Raw genomic sequence first — 19,653 nt, 5'->3', positions numbered from 1 at the left:
GTTTCTCTTTGATAAAAAATTATTATTTATTGTTTTACAAAAAAAATTTTAATGACTTTTTACATTTTAAAATTAACTTAAATTAAAATGATAACTCCTAAAAAATTATTTTTAGAAAAATAAATTCTTAAAGATTTATTAAACAAGATAATTATTAAAAATACTAATAATTCTAATATTTTGACTGAAAATTAGTTTTTAATTAGCGATATAAAAGATTTTTTGTGCCGGGTTTTTTAATAAAGTTTAAAATTTTAGATAAATTAAAACTATTTATCATTTTCATGATTCAGAAATTATAAAATTTTAGTTAAGATATCCTTTTAGAAAATAAAAATGGAAGAATTTTACTTTTGTAACCAGTTTTATTTCCAAAATTTCTACATTTGTTTGAATTAGAAAAATAGCAATCTTAGAATATTGATGAAAAAAAATAATATTTTATAGATATTACAGAATAATTAACTGAGTTTTCAAAAATTATTAACTAAATTTTGAAAAACCTCTCAAAGACTTTATTTTCTTAGCAGAAGTTAATCTAGCTTATAAGCAATAAGGATTTAATACTTGATGTACCTACATATAAGCAAATAGATGAATTTACAGGAGAAGAGTTACTTTAACTTAATTGTAAACAATCATAGTCATTTGAAGATATAAAAGGAGCTGAAGTTATTAAAGATTTGAATAATCAATAATCCAATATAAAAAACTTTGAGGATAGCCTTATATAAATTATTTAAAATTACACTAATTTATTGATATTCATGTAAGAAAATAAATATGGAAGTAAAATAAATATTGTAAATCCCTATTACTTAGATATTAATAGCTATAGGGTTATAAAAATAGATGATTTAAATTTATAAATAATAATTAATGAGTACTGCAATAAAAAATATGACTTAAATTGCGAGCTTCTAAACAAAATACAAGAATTAATTAAATTATATGACATTCCATATATTTTTGTTAGAAATTTAAACCTATAACTCACATCCTACTTTAATCATTTTGATTTTAGAAGATGCGAAATAAATTGCTACTATGATGAAGATAATCCTACCAAGTTTTATCTAGATTTAGGAAAAATACAAGCTGAAAATATATTTTCTACATTAGATTTCGAATAAGATAATCGAATCTATGTCAAGCTCTTTTTTTCAAGTTAGGATTTTCTTTGCAAAGCAATTAACTTGATTGATTCAGATTACTTCTAAATATTCTTTAGAGACCAGAATAATTAGTATCTTTCACATATTTAATATTCTAGCGTATTTGATGATAAATTCTACTTCTACCTCACTAACAACTCAAATAAATACCGAATCATATAAGTATAAAAATATATAGATGTCTTTATGCTAAAGTACATGGTTTTAAAAAGATATTAAATTTAAGATTTATTACTAAATAGTATTAATAACGTTCTGCTTGATTTATTCTTTGATTGAAAAATTTATTTTATTGAATATAAAACATAAGAATTATCTGTTTTGTTTTACCCCTATGATTAACATTAAAAAATTTTAATTTAAAATTTAATATGAATTCTTTCTTTTAATAACATGATTAAATTGATTTCATATACTAACTATAATAATTAAAATACCTACTCTTTAAGGTATATTTTTTTATTAACTACTAAATTATTTCTCTATTGCTATGAATTATGTTTATTAAACATTAGTTAAAGAAATAAAATAATGCTTTATATATTTTTTTAAGATTAGAATTACCTTTCATCAATACTAATTAAATAATTCAATAATAATTCCCTGCTCAATAAATACCTTTGATATAGTTTAATGGTTACATGTGAAAAAAACATTTTTAATCAAAATTTAGGAAATGAATTTAATTTTTTATTAAATCGTTCAAAAAAGATAAAAAAATATTATAAAAATAAAGAAGCTACATTATATAAAAATATTTTAAAATATAAAAAGTCTAATTTAAATTAAGAATTTTCTATGCCATAATAATAATTTTTTTAAAAAAAATTTAATTTATTTTTGAAAACAAAATTTAAAATTTAGCCAAAATCCAAAAATTGATTGTTGAGGACAAAAAATTTTGAAAAGAGATTCTCAAATACTTACTGCATAAAAATAAGTTTATTTGAGAGCATGCTTAGTATAAATATATATGAGTTTACAATTATATGATAAACTTTGTCAGAATAATTAGTTAGTGGGTGGGATTAATATAGTCAAATAGATTAGATATGATAACATCCTTGTTAAAAAAAATCAAACCACTAATTTATTATTTAATGATTATTTACACAATAATTCTGACAGAAATCATATATTTTAGCAAAAATAGAGAGAGCATAACAAAAATTAATAATCTCAAAATTTAGAACTAGTATTTATTTTATGTATTTTTATAATAACTTAAATGAATGATAAAATTAAATATTTTTTTGAATCAGATTTACAAAGAAAAAAAAATTCAAAGAAAAAAATTGAAAGAATAATTCGAAGAAAGTGTATAAAATATGCAGAAAATCAAATTTAATAAATAAAAAGCTATTTCTTTTTTATTCGATATCCTTTTGCTCATATTATTTCTTGGTGCTGTGACCTTTCTTCAATTAGTTTAAACAATAACCGTTAATGGCGTAAATTAATTTTGTTACATATCTGGTTGGTTTTGGGGAGTGCGTGTACTTACCATAGGAATAACATCTCTATTTTATGATTTATTTTTATATTTACTAAGAAATATTTGTAAAAACTACTAAAAGGGTTATCTAATTATTAGAATAATTCTTTATACAACTTTGGCTATATTTGCTACAATTATGTTTGCCTCTAAATAACCAGTTTTGATAATTATTATTACATCAAACCTCTATACAGTTCACCTTTGCTAAGCTCATTAGATTTTATATAAGTAAATTAATATTTAAAACTAAATTTAGTTAAAAACTATCTTCTTTTAATTAAAAGCAAATCTAATGTTATAATAAAATGCTTATTAAATTATGCTTTTTTGTTCCTTATAGTCCCATCGTCTTATTTATGTGCTCTTTATTTTGATGCGATTAGCTAAAATTATGATAATGGTTTATATATAGGAATGATATTCTCTTATATAGGTTCAATGATAATACTATTTTTACTATCTTTAAAAACAGATAAACTTAGAAATATATTTCTAAATAAAGTAATTCAACCTTTTTATTTTTTTTTGCTTCCCTTACAAATCAATATATTTATTTTTAATACTAAAGTAAGAAGATGGAGATTCAGATTAAAATCTTTTATAGAAAATATAAAATATAAAAGTTTTAAACACAAAATAAAAAATTGCTAAATGTGCTATTATTATCTATTCATTAATCTTTTAATTTATTTCTATCTACTTAAATACAAATGGAGCATCAATACAGGAAGTTTATACTTATTGTGGCTATTATACTTAAGAATTGATTTATTGTATACTTCTTGTATTTTATCTGCCACTAATTAAATTTTTTACTATCGAGGATAGTGTAAACATTTTAGTTGTACTCAATATAATTTTGCTATGTCTAAAAATAATTGTTGGAATCGAATATTATCAGATATATATATTTAATACTAATTTCCCAATAATTGTAGCAGGATTCTCTCAAAGTAAAAATTTTTCAATTTTTTTTTATCTTAATTTTTATTAAATAAATAAACAATAAAGTGTTGCCCATGTTAATTTCAACTCTATACAAGAATAATTATGATCTATTAACACAAGACTAATATGTGAGATTAGGATTAAGTTTTAATTTTATCAGCTTTTTCTTTCAAAACTTTTAATTTAAAAAAATGTTTTTTACAAATAGTCTTGATTTTGAAAGTGTAAGCCATTTCAAAAATGATAGACAATATTATGAATAAATATTAAGTCCTGGCATATAAATTGGGTTTAACCTTTTATATTTAGCGTAATTTTATCTTTGCTATCACTACTTCAAAATTAAAGTTAGAAATTTGAAATAAATGATAGATTTAAAAAATTGATAAATAAAGTAACTTATAATTATTAAAAAGCTACTATTTAAGTTATCCAATATGATTAAAATAATTAAAGTATAATTTTTAAATTTTATATAAAATAACTATCTTAAGTATTCTAAAATTCTTTAAATAAAATAAAATTAATCTTGCACATGTTGTTAATTATCAACATTTTAACAAATTTATTTTCAAAATGCTATTGATCATCATATGTAATAACACTGAACTAGCTCAGATTAATCAAAAAGTTACTTAAATAAATACAAAATCTACCTAAGATATGTATATTATTTATTTAAGTCTACTTTTAATATATTATTTTTTGAAATAAATATTCATATCACAATTTATGTTAAATTAATTTTTATTTTATAAGTTTAAATTAAAACGTAATTATAATAAATTAAATCAAACATTTTTATATTTTAAAGTAACTTAAATCTTTATGTTGATGTGGGCTCCATAAAAATTAGACTTATACCTTATAAATAAGATTCATAGGAGCTTTACTATTATTTATAATTTTCATAATTTTTATTTTATCTTAATGATAACCAAACCAAGAGTATTAATTTTTTTTACTAAATTTTATTTAATTTTTATGAATTAATAATAAAATTATTTCTTTCAACAACTATGATTTACTTATAATTATCTATAAAAGATAAAAATTTTTATTAAATTATCTTTGTAAATTATATTAAATATTATTTTATTGTTCTAAAAAATGTAAGCTTTAAAACATGAAAAAGGTTATTAAATTTTATGTTAAGATCTCTTTCACTTTAATTAAATGCTTTTTAAAAATAAAATGTTTAGAGAAGACCTTTTCTATTAAATGACAAACACTTAAAAATAAAATTATGATATTTTCAACTTTTAATATTATTTATATTTTAATTAAAATAATTTAAAAATAATCAAAAATATGTAAAATAAATTTTTAATTCAAATTAATATATGAGTTTTTTAATTTTAACAAAATTTTTTAGTTTTTATGAAGCACAGAAAGAATTCTCAAAATGAAGCTGTCAATATGTGATTTGTTTTAAGTTTAAAATTAAGATAAACAAATCAATTTTACATTTTCATTATCATAAAAATATTTTTGATTAAATTCTCACTAATTAAATAGAAATCAAATTAAATTATTCTGATATTTTAAATTTAATTATTGTAGCTTTTTTTACAGGATTTATTGATAGATTTTTATATAAAAATTGAAACAATATTGAAATATTTTAAATCAAATATACAATGTGAAGGAATCCTTAAATTATTGATTGAAAGAAAGATTTATAAATTAAAAATCACCTATATTAGGGATCACAAATTAATACTTAAAATTATAATGTCATGAGTTAAATACAAATTTAATTCTTATACAATTTATTTTTTTGGTTGCTTTTCTAATGAAAATAATTATCTCAACTAATTGAAGTTTTGGCTTCTTATAAAATTTACAAAGAAGATTTATTAGAAATTAACAATTAAAAAGTATATTTACATTTATCCTTCTTTAATAAATATGAATAGATTTAAGTTAAATAAAGAATAAATTAAATAATTTTCATTTGATATTCTTTTACTCATTTTATTTCTTGGGGCTGTATTATTACTTTAAATTGTTTAATCTATTGCAGTTGATCAATCAAATCCTTATTGCTACTTATTTAATGAAGCTTGGAAATTGCGTGTATTTACAATAGGGATAATATCTCTAACTTATGACTTTGGTATATAATAGCTCAGAAATATATGTAAAAGGTACCTACGAGGCTATTTAATTATTAAAATAGTTCTTTCTATAACTTTTGCAATATTTATGATCATCTTGTTTGCCACTAAATATAACAATTCAACAGTTTTTATTACAGCAAGTCTCTATACAATTAATCTCTGCTAAATTCATTCAATTTTATATAAGTAAATTATAATTTAGTAAAGTAAATGTATTAATTATACTTATTCAATATAAAAAGCAAATCCAATATAATTATTAAGTGTATATTAAATTATGCCTTCTAAGTCCTTATAGTCCCATCATCTTATCTTTGTTCTATACTTTATAATTACAGTGAACCAGGTTCGCTCAAAGGTATTTACATAGGAATGATAATTTGTTATTTGGTGATAATTGGAATATTAATATATATGTCTTTTAAAACTGATAAACTAAAAAAAATAATTCTAAATTAAGTAATTTAAATTAGATATTTTAATTATTTACTAATTCTTTTGATATTTTATTATTTTAAAGCAGTTAGATGAAGAAGAGTCAGAAGAAACTCTTTTATAGAAAATATAAAGTAATAAAATTTTAATTAGGAAATAATAAGTTACTAAATATACTATTATTGTTTACTCATTGCTCTTTTAATTTATTTCCATCTACTTAAATACAAATGCAGCTGCAATATAAGAAGTGTATACTTATGATGCATCTAAAACTTATATCACGATTTATTGTTTACTTATTGTTTTATATCTACCTTTAGTTAAGCTTGTAACTATTGAGGATGGAGTAAACATTTTAGTTGTATTGAATGTCATTTTGTTATTTTTAAAATTTTTTACTGGATTACATGCTAGAAATATACTAAATTTCAATATCAATTTTTCAATAGTCGTAGCAGGATTTTCTCAAAGTAAAAAATAATTTATTATTATTAGATTAATTTTTTTTAATTTATAATAAAGTGCTACCGATGTTAATTTCAACTCTATATAAAAATTATTATAATCTATTAAGAGAAGACCAATACATGAGGTTAACTTTAGGCTTTAATTTCATCAGCTTTTTTTTTCAAAACTTTTAATTCAAAAGAATGTATTTCGTTAACATTAATGACTTTTTTATTGGTGTTGATGGCATATAGTATAAAAATAATCGAGAATATTATGAATCTGTAGTTTAGCCAAGCATATAAATTGGCTTTAGTCTTTTATATTTGGCTCAATTTTAATTATGTTATCGATACATCAAACTTAAAATTAGAACATTTAAATAAATAAAAGATTAAAAAATTTGAAATATCAAGAGCTTAGAATTATAATAAAATTATTATTCGAATTGTTTCAAGAAATTAAAATAAATTTATGTTTTGTATTATCTTTTATTTTTTCATTCAATACCATATCTTAAATATTCTTAAATCCTAAAAATTTACTATAATTCCTCTAATTCTCATAAAATAAGTAATAAATAACCTTAATTTTAAATTAATAATGATGAATACTCTTTATTTTTTAGATTTAAAAAATAATAGAAATTAATTTATCAAATTATATAATATAATTTATTGCTACATATTAGAATTCTTATCAGAAAAACAAATAAAATTTTGATCAGCTTTATTTAAGAGCTGATAAAAACTAAACTAAAAATCTTGATACAAAGATTTTATATATTTAAGAAAATTACTACTTTTAAGAAAGACATATTGATTAAAAGCATTAAATAAGAAATATTAAAATGTTCAAGATCCACTTTAACAGATAAAAGCTTTAAAATTTATTTTGGAATATTACCATATTTATACTACTTCTAGGAGCAATTTAACTACTTTAAGTTATTTAAACAACTTTAGTTTTTATGAGCAAATATAAAATTTATTTAAATTCCCTCTGCTATATTTCGAGTTATTGCTGGGTTGGGCGTATTATTACTTTGACTATAACTACCTTGCTTTACGATTTAACATTTTCTTTTTTGAGTTAAAAAGCTAATTAATCCAAAAAAGACCTTCTAAGAATAAAAATAATTATATTATCAATATTTATTATCTACATTATACTATTATGCATTTAATAAAGTGAAATTTTACTTACGATTATAACTACTAACCTATTTAGTATTCATCTCTGCTAATTGCATAAAATATTTTATAGGTAATATTTAATTCACTAATTCTTCTATCAATAAATATATTTCATAAAAATAGTAATTCAATTTGGATTATGAAGGGTATTATAAACTTAGCTTTTTTAATACTAAGCATTCCATCTTCTTATTTATGCATGTTTTATTAGGCTTAGATAAGCTTAGGATAGAGTTTTTTATATGGTATGATAGGAACTTACATATCTGTGATAATTATTTTAGTAGTTTTATCACTCAAAACATCAAGATTAGATAAAATAACTCTAACTAATGTATTAATTCATTAAAAAATTATATATTTTTTATAAATATTTAAAATTTTAAAGGAAAATGGTGACCATAGTTGCTAGTTACTTTTACTCGATAATTCATATTCTAATTTGAAAACTAAATAGCAAAAGTATTCAAAATTGGTACTGATCTTCTATTGTTTATTGTTTTAGTTTTTAAGTATCTATTTAAATAACAATGCTATACTTATTTAAGAAGCATATTTATAATATAATATGAGCTTGATAGCATAAATAGCTGTATACTTTATAGTTCTCCTTTTTTTTTATCCGTTTATAAGGATCATCACGATAGAAGATGGAGTTAACATCCTTATTTCCATAAATATTTTACTACTAGGAATAAATATTATTGTTGAAAATAATTACTATAGTTTAGGTTTTTTTAGTTTTACTTATTCTATGTTAGCTGGAGGAATTTCATTAAGTAATAAAAATTTTTAATATCTTAAATAGTATTTTAATAGAAAATATTTAATATTATTAAAGTTCTTCCTATGATGATATCAGAACTTTATAAGAGTTTTTATAATTTATTTTCTGAAGATTACTATATCAGGTTAGGATTAGGATTTTATTTTATGTGCTTCTTCCTTCAGAATTATTAGTTTAAAAGAATGTACAACGTAACTCCTTACTACTTTTTTTACGAACCATAATTCTTAAATAGTGAACTTAGAGGTATAAAATATTCTCTGAAAAGAAATACTCCTAGCATTTATATAGGATTTAGTATTCTATCTATAATTTAGTTTTATTGTTGTTATAATTATTTTAAAAAATAGTAAAAAAACAAACTATTAAGAGATACAACCAAAATCAAATGCAATACGCTTCAAAATATGAATAATAATTTTGAGCTATGATGTAAAGTGAATAAATAATAAATATAAGTTGAATTCATAATTAAATTTAATTCCTTAATTTTTAAATTAAAAAAATATTTTATTTGTCAAAATAAATTGTTTATTGTATATTTATATAAATATCATTTACATTTTTATTAAAAAATTGAATTTCATAAATACTAAAATATAAAATAAAAATAAAAATTTTGTAAAAAAAAATATTATTTAAAAAACAAAAACAAATAAATTCATTTATTTATTTATTTCTAAAATATATTAAAAAGTTAATTATTTAAAATTTTTTAAATACTAATTAAAATCTTTGTAAATATTTTTGGTAAAATATAAAAGCCAAAGTATAAATTACACAAAGATATTTTTAATTAGCAATACTTAATTATAATTAAGAATTTGATTGAAGTTTCTGATCGCTTTCTGATAAGGATAAATAATTTAATTAAACAAAACAAATACTAAAATATTGAGATTCTAAAATGGGATTAAGAGAATCGCTTTAAATAATATTTAAATTCTGTAGTTGGTTTTACTTTAAAACATTTTTTTATGGTTCTTTTTAAAGTTCTAAAGTAGGAATTTTGGCACTATTAATAAAAGATTTTGGTCTTAAAAATGACATAAACTAAGATTTATTATCATTTACAATACTCATGACAGTATCTATTAGCTTATTAATCAATGAATTTTTATTGATTAAATTCATTTAAAAAAGGATTATAGAAATTATTTTAGAGATTGCAAGCTTTATTTTTATACTACTGATATCTTTAAATTTAATAGTATATTTATAAATTATAATAGCGTGCTTTATTATGACTACAAATTTTTGCTCTCTTGTAAACTTATTGTATAAGTAAGTAAATACATTCTCAAAAGTAAATATTAATATATTTTTAAAAATAATATAGTATCTACCCTACAATCTTCAGATATAATATAGTTATGGTAATAATTATGACTGTTATTTTTTCTGCGATGAATTTATATATGAGTTCTTATAGCATTAATACGGGAAGTTACATAGGTTATGAAAAAACTGTTGTGTATCTTTTAGCTGGTTTTTATGCCTTTTCTTAGTTTGTAAATTTTTTTCTGTAAAAAAATATCAAGATGGATGAAGATATTCATAATAGAGTAAAATAATTATTTAAAATGATTGTAATTATATTAATTTTTAAAAATAACTTAGAATGAATAAAATGATTTTTTGTATACATAAGAAACTTTTGATGAAAAGGAAATGTAATAAATTAATAAATGCAAAAAATTCTCTATGATCTTTTTAATCTTTATAGTAGGGTTTAATGTTAATTATTATTCAATAGCTAATTTGACTTAGAATTTTAGTATGTTTACTGAAATAATATATTTATTTTGTTTTCAAATATTGTTTTCATATGTATAGGTGATTCTGGTTATAATATTTCCTATTTTAGATCTCACTAATATATTTATATTTCTTAATATAATGGTTGTAGCTTAGCTTTAATTAGTGATTAACAATATGTACTTAAGATCTATGTTTCTAACAATTATTTTTGGTACATTTATTTTTAAAAATCAAAATAACTTTTTTTTTAATAAAATAAATAGGTTAGCCAATTCTATTTCAAATGTTTTTTAGATAATATACAGGATTTATTTAACCTAATAAATGGATTAAAATAATTTTAGCAGTCTCTTTTATATTTTACTCAATTAATGATCTAGTAGTTAAATATTTAGTTGTAGGAGTTAATTATTATTCACTGGAAATGAAAGAAATTAATTTTTCATTTTAAGCTTATCAAATTTCATTAAACTGCTTATCTTTAGCCTTGATATTCACATTTGAGATTTATTTAAAAAAATAATTGCCTTAAAGCTATTAAAGAAGTATACTAAATCTATAATTATGAGTTTTAAAAATAATAATAGCATTAATAGACAATAAATTTTATGAGCTATTAAATAAAAAACTGTTGAATCTATTATTTTGTAAATTTTATACAATTAAATTGTATTTTATATTTAAAAAAGTAGATATTTTTATCAAAAAAATGAATCAAATAATTGAAAAATAAAAATTCAATAATTTTAATATTAAAAAATAATTTCATTTTTAAAATTATTAAGAAGAGATGAACAACTTTGTATTATGTATAAAATTTAAAGATAATTTGTTAATTTAATTTAGTGAAATTTTTATAAATATACAAACATAGTTAATAATTTTGCAACAAATTATTATTAATTTTTTATTAAGGAATCATTTAACAAAAAGTTATAAAACTTTTTAAAATGATATGTTAAGGTTAAATCAGAATCGAATTATTTAATTTTAAAAAATTTGTATTTTATGTAAATAAACAGTTTTTATTTTTAAAAATAATAATTTTTAAAAAAATTTATAATGATTTTATTTTATATTTGAAATATTACAAAGTAATTTTTTACTACCTATTTCAATTTTAAATTTTAAATGAAGAAACAACTAAAAAAAAATTAAAATATTTGAAATAAATGTAAATTGGAAATATAATTTTTGTTTTTTTATAACTATTCTAAACTAATTAAATGGGATAATAAATAAAAATTAACATTTAAACTCTTAAATAAAAAATGCTTCTTGTAATAAATAAATTATATCTTTTTATATACTTTACTAACTAATTAACTAACACACTAATTTACTAATTCTCTTACTTTATTTAATATTTAGAAATCTTATAAAAATTTGGATTATTTTCTAATTTTTAATTAAAATAATTATTTTCATATTAGTTAATTTTCAAACGATTGGAAATGGAAGGTCAAGATTATTGTACAAAACACGCTTTTTAATACTCGATATTCCCTTCAACTTTGACAATAATTTGAATTCTGAAGAATCTTATGATTTTATATTTGATAGAATTTTATCCTCCTCTGGATTCCATAACATGTTTTCTTACTTTGTTTCTACGTAGACGCTAAAATCTTTAAAGCTGCCACTTAGACAGTCGAGAATATCAATTACTTTTTCAATAGGCATTTTAATTTATTCTGCTACATATTACATCATAGACTCAAACTAATCTTCTGGTATTCTATCATCATCACTAATTAAATCGAAAACTTCTCTCGTCATAGATTTATTTGCTTAATCTAAGCCAGTTTAAGGAAGCACAAATGGTTATTTGTTAATCTATAAACCTTGGAATTTAGGGAGAACAAGAGTTGTTTAGATTTTTGGAGGTTATTACTATACATTTGTATTGACAGGTTAGCTTTTTTCAACTATTTGCTATTAATTTTATTACTTTTTTTCTTATTTTAGGTTCTGTTTTTATTATTCTGGTTGAATAACCTAAGCTACTTTTTTTTCATCTTGCTAATTATTCTTTTTCTTTTTCTTTTATATCTATTCAGGTATTTCGTCTTCATCTTCCATATCTACTTCTTTTTGCTTTATTGTTGATTTCTTTAAACTAGGTCTTACTTCAAACTAAACTTAATCGTTTCTCTCTTCTTCTTGATCATCAAATATGGCTTCGTTTTGCATTTTACCTTAATTAACAAATTAAGGATAAGGCACCTGTCCATACATATAGGGATTCATATAATAAGGAGGGAACATCATGGGTTAGTGAGTTTGTGGATCAAAAAACATTGCAGGCTTGTAGGGAGAAAGTCTATTATCTGCACCAGCACCCATCTATTGTTATGGGAACATTGGGTATGAATATCCAGGCATGTAATAAGGCATAAATCCATTATGCATATTTTGTATAGGAGCTGGTACATTGCTCCTTTTAGAGGGAGAAAAAGAAAATATATTAGGAGAATGAGGGCGATCTTCATATGAATTAATTCTAGGAGATCTCACAGGAGTGTGAGTTGCAGATAAGTTATGATTTGAGCCAACTTATAGGTTATTACTTCCCTTCAAAGCAGCTTTACTACTTTCAGATTGATGATTTTATCTAGGATCTTATTTTTAAATTCTTTACAAGAAGCGCTCCCCCTTTTCATCTTTCTCAAAAATTAAATAACCCTTTAATCCATTTGCATCAATATAAGAAAGAATATTCTAATAATCTTCAGAGGTTAAGAATTTCAAATAATCTTAATATCTTGATCTTATAGACTCATAAGTTCTATTAACATAACCTTCCTCTGCTAATTTCTAAAATTAAGATTTTGTTATCTAATCCTCCTTGCATCCTAAACAATATATTATTTTTAAGTCTTCATAAATAGTATAAGTATCTTTAACATTTATGGGTTTTAGCATAACAGGATTATTTTATTCATATTCGCCTAAAACAAATTCTATTAGATCCAAAGTTGTTACTTATATAGATGCAGAAGAAGGAGTATGACGATAGAAATCTCCCTTTCCTGTAGATTTTGAAGGTTGTATTTCATATTATTATTTTATCAATTATTGCTTTATTTTATCATTTAGGGCTCTTTAGTATAACGAAGCATAGCGATTCTTAGCTATTGACTAATTTGATTTATTTGTTGATGCATTTTAGTAATACTTTGAAATAGGCCTAACCTAATTTATCTGATTATATAGCATGGATGAGTGAGTGCTTATATACTTTATAATATTTTATTTATTTTGTTGTAGAAGGTATTTTTTGTTTATTTGATTAAAAATTCAAAGACCAACTTGATTAATGAATTAGTTTAATATATCCAAACTATCTTTTAGTTTATAATGTTTTTATTATAATGAAAAATAATTAATTTATTTATCAATCAATTTTATAATAATATGAATTAACAAACAAACAAATACATTGAATTTTGCATACAAATTTTCAAGTCTAATAATAATTATAAACAAAGCGAAGAACATATATCAAATATTTATCGTTTATTAAATGTTTAATTTTTGACAAATTCAAATTGCATTTTGAGAGAGGGAAAATATTTATAAAAATAAATCAATCAAACAAACAAAAAAGTAAATAAATAAATTTTATATTAAATGCTATTCCATTTCTAATTACTTTGAATTACATAAATATATTTTTTTTAAATTCTTTTATTTTTAAGATTAAACAAATTTTAAATTTTTTTATTTGTTGAGTGCCTGTTTTACAAAATCATTTTTTCTTTTTTATCTTTTTATTTTTTACAGTTTTATTGGATTTATTTTATTTTTCATTATTTTTGTTTGAATCTTGGATATAGACATACGAAGAAGTTTGTTAATCTGAATTATCAAGTTACATTAAATTGTCATCATTATCGTCTTCATTTAATTCTATGTAATTTTTTATAGGTTTTTATTTTTCAACTTATTTTTTTAATTAAGTTGAGTTTTTTTCTTAAAAATCATTCTAATTATAACTTCTTTATGACTTTAATATGGCTGCACTATCTTAACTTAAATTTTAAATATCGTCACTATAATCAGTATTATTTATGAACTTTTACTTTTATATTTATGATGATTTTTTACTTTGAATTGGTAAATTGTAACTTTCAGAAGAGATATCTTCTTCTGAGTATTTATTTTAACTCTTTTTGTTATTATTTTTATTTTTTTATGACTAAATTTTTGGTTTGCTATCCTCTGGTGGAAATTTATAATTTTAATGTAGTTGTTAATCATTGCTTTGGGTTTGGGATTGGGATTACTTATTTGATGATGATTGGTACATAATTTCAATATCCATAGAAGGATTAGTATTATATATAAATTAGTCTGTAAATTGTTCATGATCAGTTTCTCTTACAACACTTTCATCATCCGACTTAATATAAATCTGTTATTTTAGATTATTTTATCTTTAATCATCATTAGAATCTGAGTAAGATATTGATGTTTTTCTTAAATTATTTTATTTTGGTTATATGTAGCCATCTAAATCTTACAAAGCTTAATTTTATTCATTTTAAAGTTATTCTATATCACCAACTTCAGAATTTTCTTAACTTCTAAACTAATGCTTTTTAAGGGATTTACTAATCAAATTTGCCTTCTTTTTTGATTATTATCTTTTCTTTTCAATGCTATCCTGGTTTAAAATCTATTTAAAAATGAATATTTAAATGAAATTTATTTTCTTAAATTCATCAAATCAAAAGAATACCTTTTCATTTTTATTAAGAAATCTTGAATTATTTATTTTTTCTTAATCATCATCTTCATCTCCTGCTTTTTAAAAGCTTTGGGTATTATCTAGAAGTAGCTCATCTTGAATAAGCCTTTGATCTGACTATAAAGATTTGTTCCTTCTTGAATCATCTTCGTTCTATAGCTAAAGACTAGCTTACTGCTATAAATCTTCTTCTTCAATTTCACCTTTTTAAATTAAAATAAGTAATTATAAATTTTAATTTAAAATTAGTCAAAATAATAAATTAAAAATAATCCCTACTTAATGTCTACTGATTTTAATAAGCTTTATTATATTCCTAATAGTATGTTGGAACTTCAAGCTATTCTGATTAATCTTATTCCTCAACTGTTTCATCGTCATGCACACCCAAAGCTTAAGAGAGCATTTCTTAATTTTTTTGAAGTTTATAATATATTTCGTTAACCTATTATTTGTCTTTCAATTTTTTCATTTTTAACTTCATTCTTTCTTTCTTTTATTCGATTCTTTCCATATTTCTTTTTTGTTCTATTGGTTAATAAAAATTTATTTTAATGTTTACTATATAACAATATGTAAAATGAATGATTAATAAATATAAAACCCAATAAACTGAAATAGTGTGTATCAATTTACTCCAATTTTGACAGAGATCATACATTCCTATTGATTTGAGGATTTGTTTATATTCATTAACATCTTTCAAAAACTAATCTAATTCTTCCTATTTAATATTATTTCAAATTGAAGGAGTTGGTTGACTAAATTTACCAGCATTTTTTAAATTGCTTTACTTTTTTAACTGAAGTAAATCTTGGCTATTGTTTCTTTCTTTTAGCTTTTTTATCTTGTACTTCACTTTCACTCATTAAATAAATTTACTATATTTATATCTTAAATTTTAATAAAATTAATCAAATTAATTTTTGAGAAATTACAAAAGGGGAATATCAAGCAGTATTAATTCATTTTGCTAATATTAAATAATTTATATCTTCAAAGAAAGTAGAAATCTATAAAGTTTTTTTCTATGCATAATTCTAATAGCTTTAGTAGAAATCATTAGTTAGCATAATTATGAATTTGGTTTGGGCTCCAAAATAAATAAATTTTTGAAATAAATTTATATTTTTAAATATAGATTAGATAGATTTATGAATCAAAAAAGGTTGATAATATCATGCTTAAATAACAGCAAATATATATATATATTTAATTTTGATTTACCCTAATTTTTTTATTTGTTAACTAACTATTTTTTTTGAAGATTTAGCTTATCTTACTACAAAAATTAAAATATAATATCTAAACGTTTATATCAAGTATTTAGTTAAAAAAATTTAATAAAATAAATTGATGTAAAAATAAATTCTTTAATTCAAATTAAAACCACTCACATTACTCAAAAAAATAACAATTTTTTTATTGATTGAAATCAGAGATATTTTTTAAGATATAAAATTGTATAAAAATTATTACTTAGAATATATGAATTTATTTATTGAGCATAATTTGGAGTACTTTTATGATATTTAATCGTGATTTAAAGATAAGATTAACTAATTTAGTTGTTAGTTAATTAATTAATTAGTTTTTATACATCTTAACACATTATTTTAGTATAATAAACTTATTGCATAATAAAGATATTCACATCTATTTTTATAATTTTTATTTATTTATTTATTTAGATTCAATCAAAGAACTCTTGCAGACATCATATTACCTAATAATTGCACTATATTATTAGCTGAAGCATCATCAATATTACTTTCAAGATGTTTTTTAGGATCTATTTTACCTGTGTTTTTTATTTTTAATTACTTTTCATCCTTACCATTGCATTTAATTTCCTCTTCTATTGCCTTTGTATACAACTTGGCCAATCCTACCATATCTTTCATAGCTTGGACATTTTGCTCACTATGCTTTGTAGAAGATTTTAATTCTAAAGAGTTTCTCCATGATGATTTGTATAAATCTGAGAGCATTTAATTTTCTAATTCATTTGTACGGAAAGCAATATTTATAGAATAATATTGAATGCCAACACCTCTAAGTTGAGCTTCTAAGTTAGGCTTATTTAAATGTCCTTCGACACCAGTAGTTTGTCTAGGTTCTTAACCACTCATAACAACAGTGGGATTAATTAATCTGAAGGCATCAATAACTACTCTTCCTCTTACACTCTAAATAGGATCTATAACCAATGCAACTGCCTTTGGATTTAGTTACTCAAAACTATTAGTTTTCAAATAATATTTAGTTATTTTATTTAATTTTATTTGATAAGTTAGTTTTATTTTTATATTTCCATATTTCAATCAATCAATTATTAATTGCTTTCAAAGAAATGATAAAGTATAAAACAATCTTAATTCAATTCTAATTATTCAAAAGTTATTTTTTTTCATAGAATGTACCTCATTTAAGTCTGCTAATCAACACTTGACAACCAACAACCAAAACTGGGATGGGAGTGATACCATCCAACGACATTCTCTCTACGTTCAGTTTGTTGAAGCATATCAAGCATTTCCTATTAGAAAACTGGATCTACTGATTCAACACTTACACTAGTACCACTTTAAGGCATAGCAAAAACATCAATTACATTAACAGTATACTCATCAACTATTTCACCAAGCATCAAACCCATGACTTCCATAGGTACACCTGCTCTTGAATGCTTTTATTTTAAGATATTAATTTTGAATAAAAATTAATTTTAGGTTAGTTATCATCTACCTTAAGCATTTTAATTAATGCTAAAGCTGAAACATATATCTTTTCTTGTGTATCTGGAAGAGGAGCGTTTGGATCAGATTATTGTCCTCCCATAAAATCAAGGCCACCTAAGCCTCCAAAACCTTACATAAAATTCATTCTTAATTCCTAATTAATTATTGCTGTTGATAAATTTTAATTTAATTCACTAAAACGTTCTAATTAATTATTTAGATACTTTTAAGTTTATTAGACCTTTAAAACTTTATTTAAATTTCATAAAATAAGTATATTTCTTATTCAAAAGATATTATACGAAATAAAGAAAAAATAAAGCGCAGAGAGATTGATTTGCTTTCTTTCTGATCTTATCATACAAAAAATGGTGAATCTCATAGATTTAAAAAATAAATATTTCAATAATAAATAAATAAAATAATATTTTTAGGACTTTATCAAAAAAATTTTTCATAAATTTTGCAAATAATATTTTTAAAAAAAATAATAATTTATGTGTTAATTTAATTTTAATAACTAAAAATATTCATTTAATAAAAACTTTTGATACTTAGAAACATTTTACAATTTTCTTTAAAATTTTCTTATTAGTATTACTTTTATATTAAATTATTATTAACTATAGTTTGAAAAGTCATGGGTTTAATCTCATTAATGTATGATTTTAATGTAAAAATTCCTTAAGTATGGAACTTATGTTTAGATAAATATTAAAAAATCTATAATAAATATCTCATATTTGTTCAGTCCTTTAAATCTGTAATAATATTTCAACTTTGAAATTAGATTTTAAAGTAGTCAGATTAATGATTTTAAAGTTTTAAAACTAAGTTCTGAAAATTCACAATCATCTCGACTTTGATTCTTTTTTATAAAGAACAATATTAGTTATTTAGATATGTGCCTTTTGGATTATCTTTAGAAAGCTTAAATAATAATCAACTTTAAAATTTTATCTTTATGAAAATTAAATTGGTGATCTGGTTTAGGTTTTGGTTTAACTAAATGCACTCAATTTTATTACTTTATCTTAATAAAAATAATATTAAAGAATTTTGTGATTAAGGTCTAGATTATTATTTAGCTAACTGCACATCTCTAAAAATTTGAAATTAAATCTAAGAAAAATCATTTAGGGATTTCAGGTTCATTAACCTTAGGTCCTGCTCTCGGAAATTCCTTTTGCCTTTAAAGTTTAAATCACTAGCTTTTTAAAAGTAATATATATTGATGACTAAGGCACCTCTGGATTAGGTAGGTACTGGTTTAGCAATTTTATAAATTATAATAAAGTTTAATACTTTAATAAGAGAATAAAATTAAAAATAAAGGTGCTAAAGAATCAGGCATAACTTTAATAAATTTGTTAAACTTTATTGTTTAGTTCTTGATTTTGATGAAAATAAAATTGAAGATCCAGGTTTATTATACTTATGGTTTAGTTTTGTTAACTATAATATACTTTATAATTTAAAATTTAGTTTTTGTAACAATTAAAATAGTAAGGTTCATAAGACATAGCTTTAGGTTTATCAAATTTTAAAAAAGTTTAAATGCTAAATTTAAAATTTAGTGGAATTTCGAACAAAAAAAAAGAAGAATTTAATCTAAAATTATTAAGGAAAAAGATATTAGAAAAAAAAATATCTTATTTCCACATTTTGACTTTGATTAATGATTTAATTGTATTTATTAAATAATTAAAACTACAACCTATTCCTTATAAATAAAATAAATTATTTAACTATTCACTTTTATTTTATAGTAAACATTTTTTTGTAA

General features: G+C 20.8%; 7 protein-coding genes across 7 annotated transcripts; 4 read left to right on the top strand and 3 right to left on the bottom strand. All coding sequences in view use genetic code 6, as the record gives it.

The window, feature by feature from the left end:
• Positions 1-2,407: 2,407 nt before the first annotated feature.
• Positions 2,408-4,007, top strand: TTHERM_000049487 (transmembrane protein, putative; the record flags this gene model as incomplete). Its single annotated transcript, XM_012797396.1, has 4 exons — positions 2,408-2,901; positions 2,958-3,174; positions 3,242-3,626; positions 3,685-4,007. 4 exons carry the CDS (start codon positions 2,408-2,410, stop codon positions 4,005-4,007), a joined length of 1,419 nt encoding a protein of 472 aa, XP_012652850.1.
• Positions 4,008-5,833: 1,826 nt separating this feature from the next.
• Positions 5,834-6,395, bottom strand: TTHERM_000049483 (transmembrane protein, putative; the record flags this gene model as incomplete). Its single annotated transcript, XM_012797395.1, has 3 exons — positions 5,834-5,906; positions 5,970-6,179; positions 6,235-6,395. The coding sequence occupies 3 exons, from the start codon at positions 6,393-6,395 to the stop codon at positions 5,834-5,836; spliced, it is 444 nt and encodes a 147-aa protein (XP_012652849.1).
• Positions 6,396-7,335: 940 nt separating this feature from the next.
• On the top strand, positions 7,336-9,036 carry TTHERM_00049480 (transmembrane protein, putative; the record flags this gene model as incomplete). The annotated part of the gene is made up of 5 exons (XM_001014843.2): positions 7,336-7,895; positions 7,949-8,159; positions 8,214-8,604; positions 8,667-8,909; positions 8,963-9,036. The coding sequence occupies exons 1-5, from the start codon at positions 7,480-7,482 to the stop codon at positions 9,034-9,036; spliced, it is 1,335 nt and encodes a 444-aa protein (XP_001014843.2). The 5' UTR covers positions 7,336-7,479.
• A 483-nt stretch (positions 9,037-9,519) lies between these two features.
• Positions 9,520-10,941, top strand: TTHERM_000049479 (transmembrane protein, putative; the record flags this gene model as incomplete). The annotated part of the gene is made up of 4 exons (XM_012797394.1): positions 9,520-9,896; positions 9,952-10,177; positions 10,233-10,584; positions 10,637-10,941. The coding sequence occupies 4 exons, from the start codon at positions 9,520-9,522 to the stop codon at positions 10,939-10,941; spliced, it is 1,260 nt and encodes a 419-aa protein (XP_012652848.1).
• Positions 10,942-12,727: 1,786 nt separating this feature from the next.
• On the top strand, positions 12,728-13,696 carry TTHERM_000049478 (transmembrane protein, putative; the record flags this gene model as incomplete). The annotated part of the gene is made up of 1 exon (XM_012797393.1): positions 12,728-13,696. One exon carries the CDS (start codon positions 12,728-12,730, stop codon positions 13,694-13,696), a length of 969 nt encoding a protein of 322 aa, XP_012652847.1.
• A 428-nt stretch (positions 13,697-14,124) lies between these two features.
• TTHERM_00049470 (hypothetical protein) lies at positions 14,125-15,995 on the bottom strand (the record flags this gene model as incomplete). The annotated part of the gene is made up of 5 exons (XM_001014842.2): positions 14,125-15,054; positions 15,118-15,329; positions 15,406-15,654; positions 15,763-15,850; positions 15,921-15,995. The coding sequence occupies 5 exons, from the start codon at positions 15,993-15,995 to the stop codon at positions 14,125-14,127; spliced, it is 1,554 nt and encodes a 517-aa protein (XP_001014842.2).
• An 828-nt stretch (positions 15,996-16,823) lies between these two features.
• Positions 16,824-18,012, bottom strand: TTHERM_00049450 (Mov34/MPN/PAD-1 family: proteasomal regulatory protein rpn11 and signalosome complex protein; the record flags this gene model as incomplete). The annotated part of the gene is made up of 3 exons (XM_001014840.3): positions 16,824-17,367; positions 17,550-17,815; positions 17,875-18,012. 3 exons carry the CDS (start codon positions 18,010-18,012, stop codon positions 16,824-16,826), a joined length of 948 nt encoding a protein of 315 aa, XP_001014840.1.
• Positions 18,013-19,653: the final 1,641 nt, after the last annotated feature.

The sequence above is a fragment of the Tetrahymena thermophila genome, assembly GCF_000189635.1.
Source record: "Tetrahymena thermophila SB210 genomic scaffold scf_8254659, whole genome shotgun sequence".
NCBI classification, from domain to species: Eukaryota; Ciliophora; class Oligohymenophorea; order Hymenostomatida; family Tetrahymenidae; genus Tetrahymena; species Tetrahymena thermophila.
This window is presented reverse-complemented; position numbering and strand designations above follow the sequence as displayed.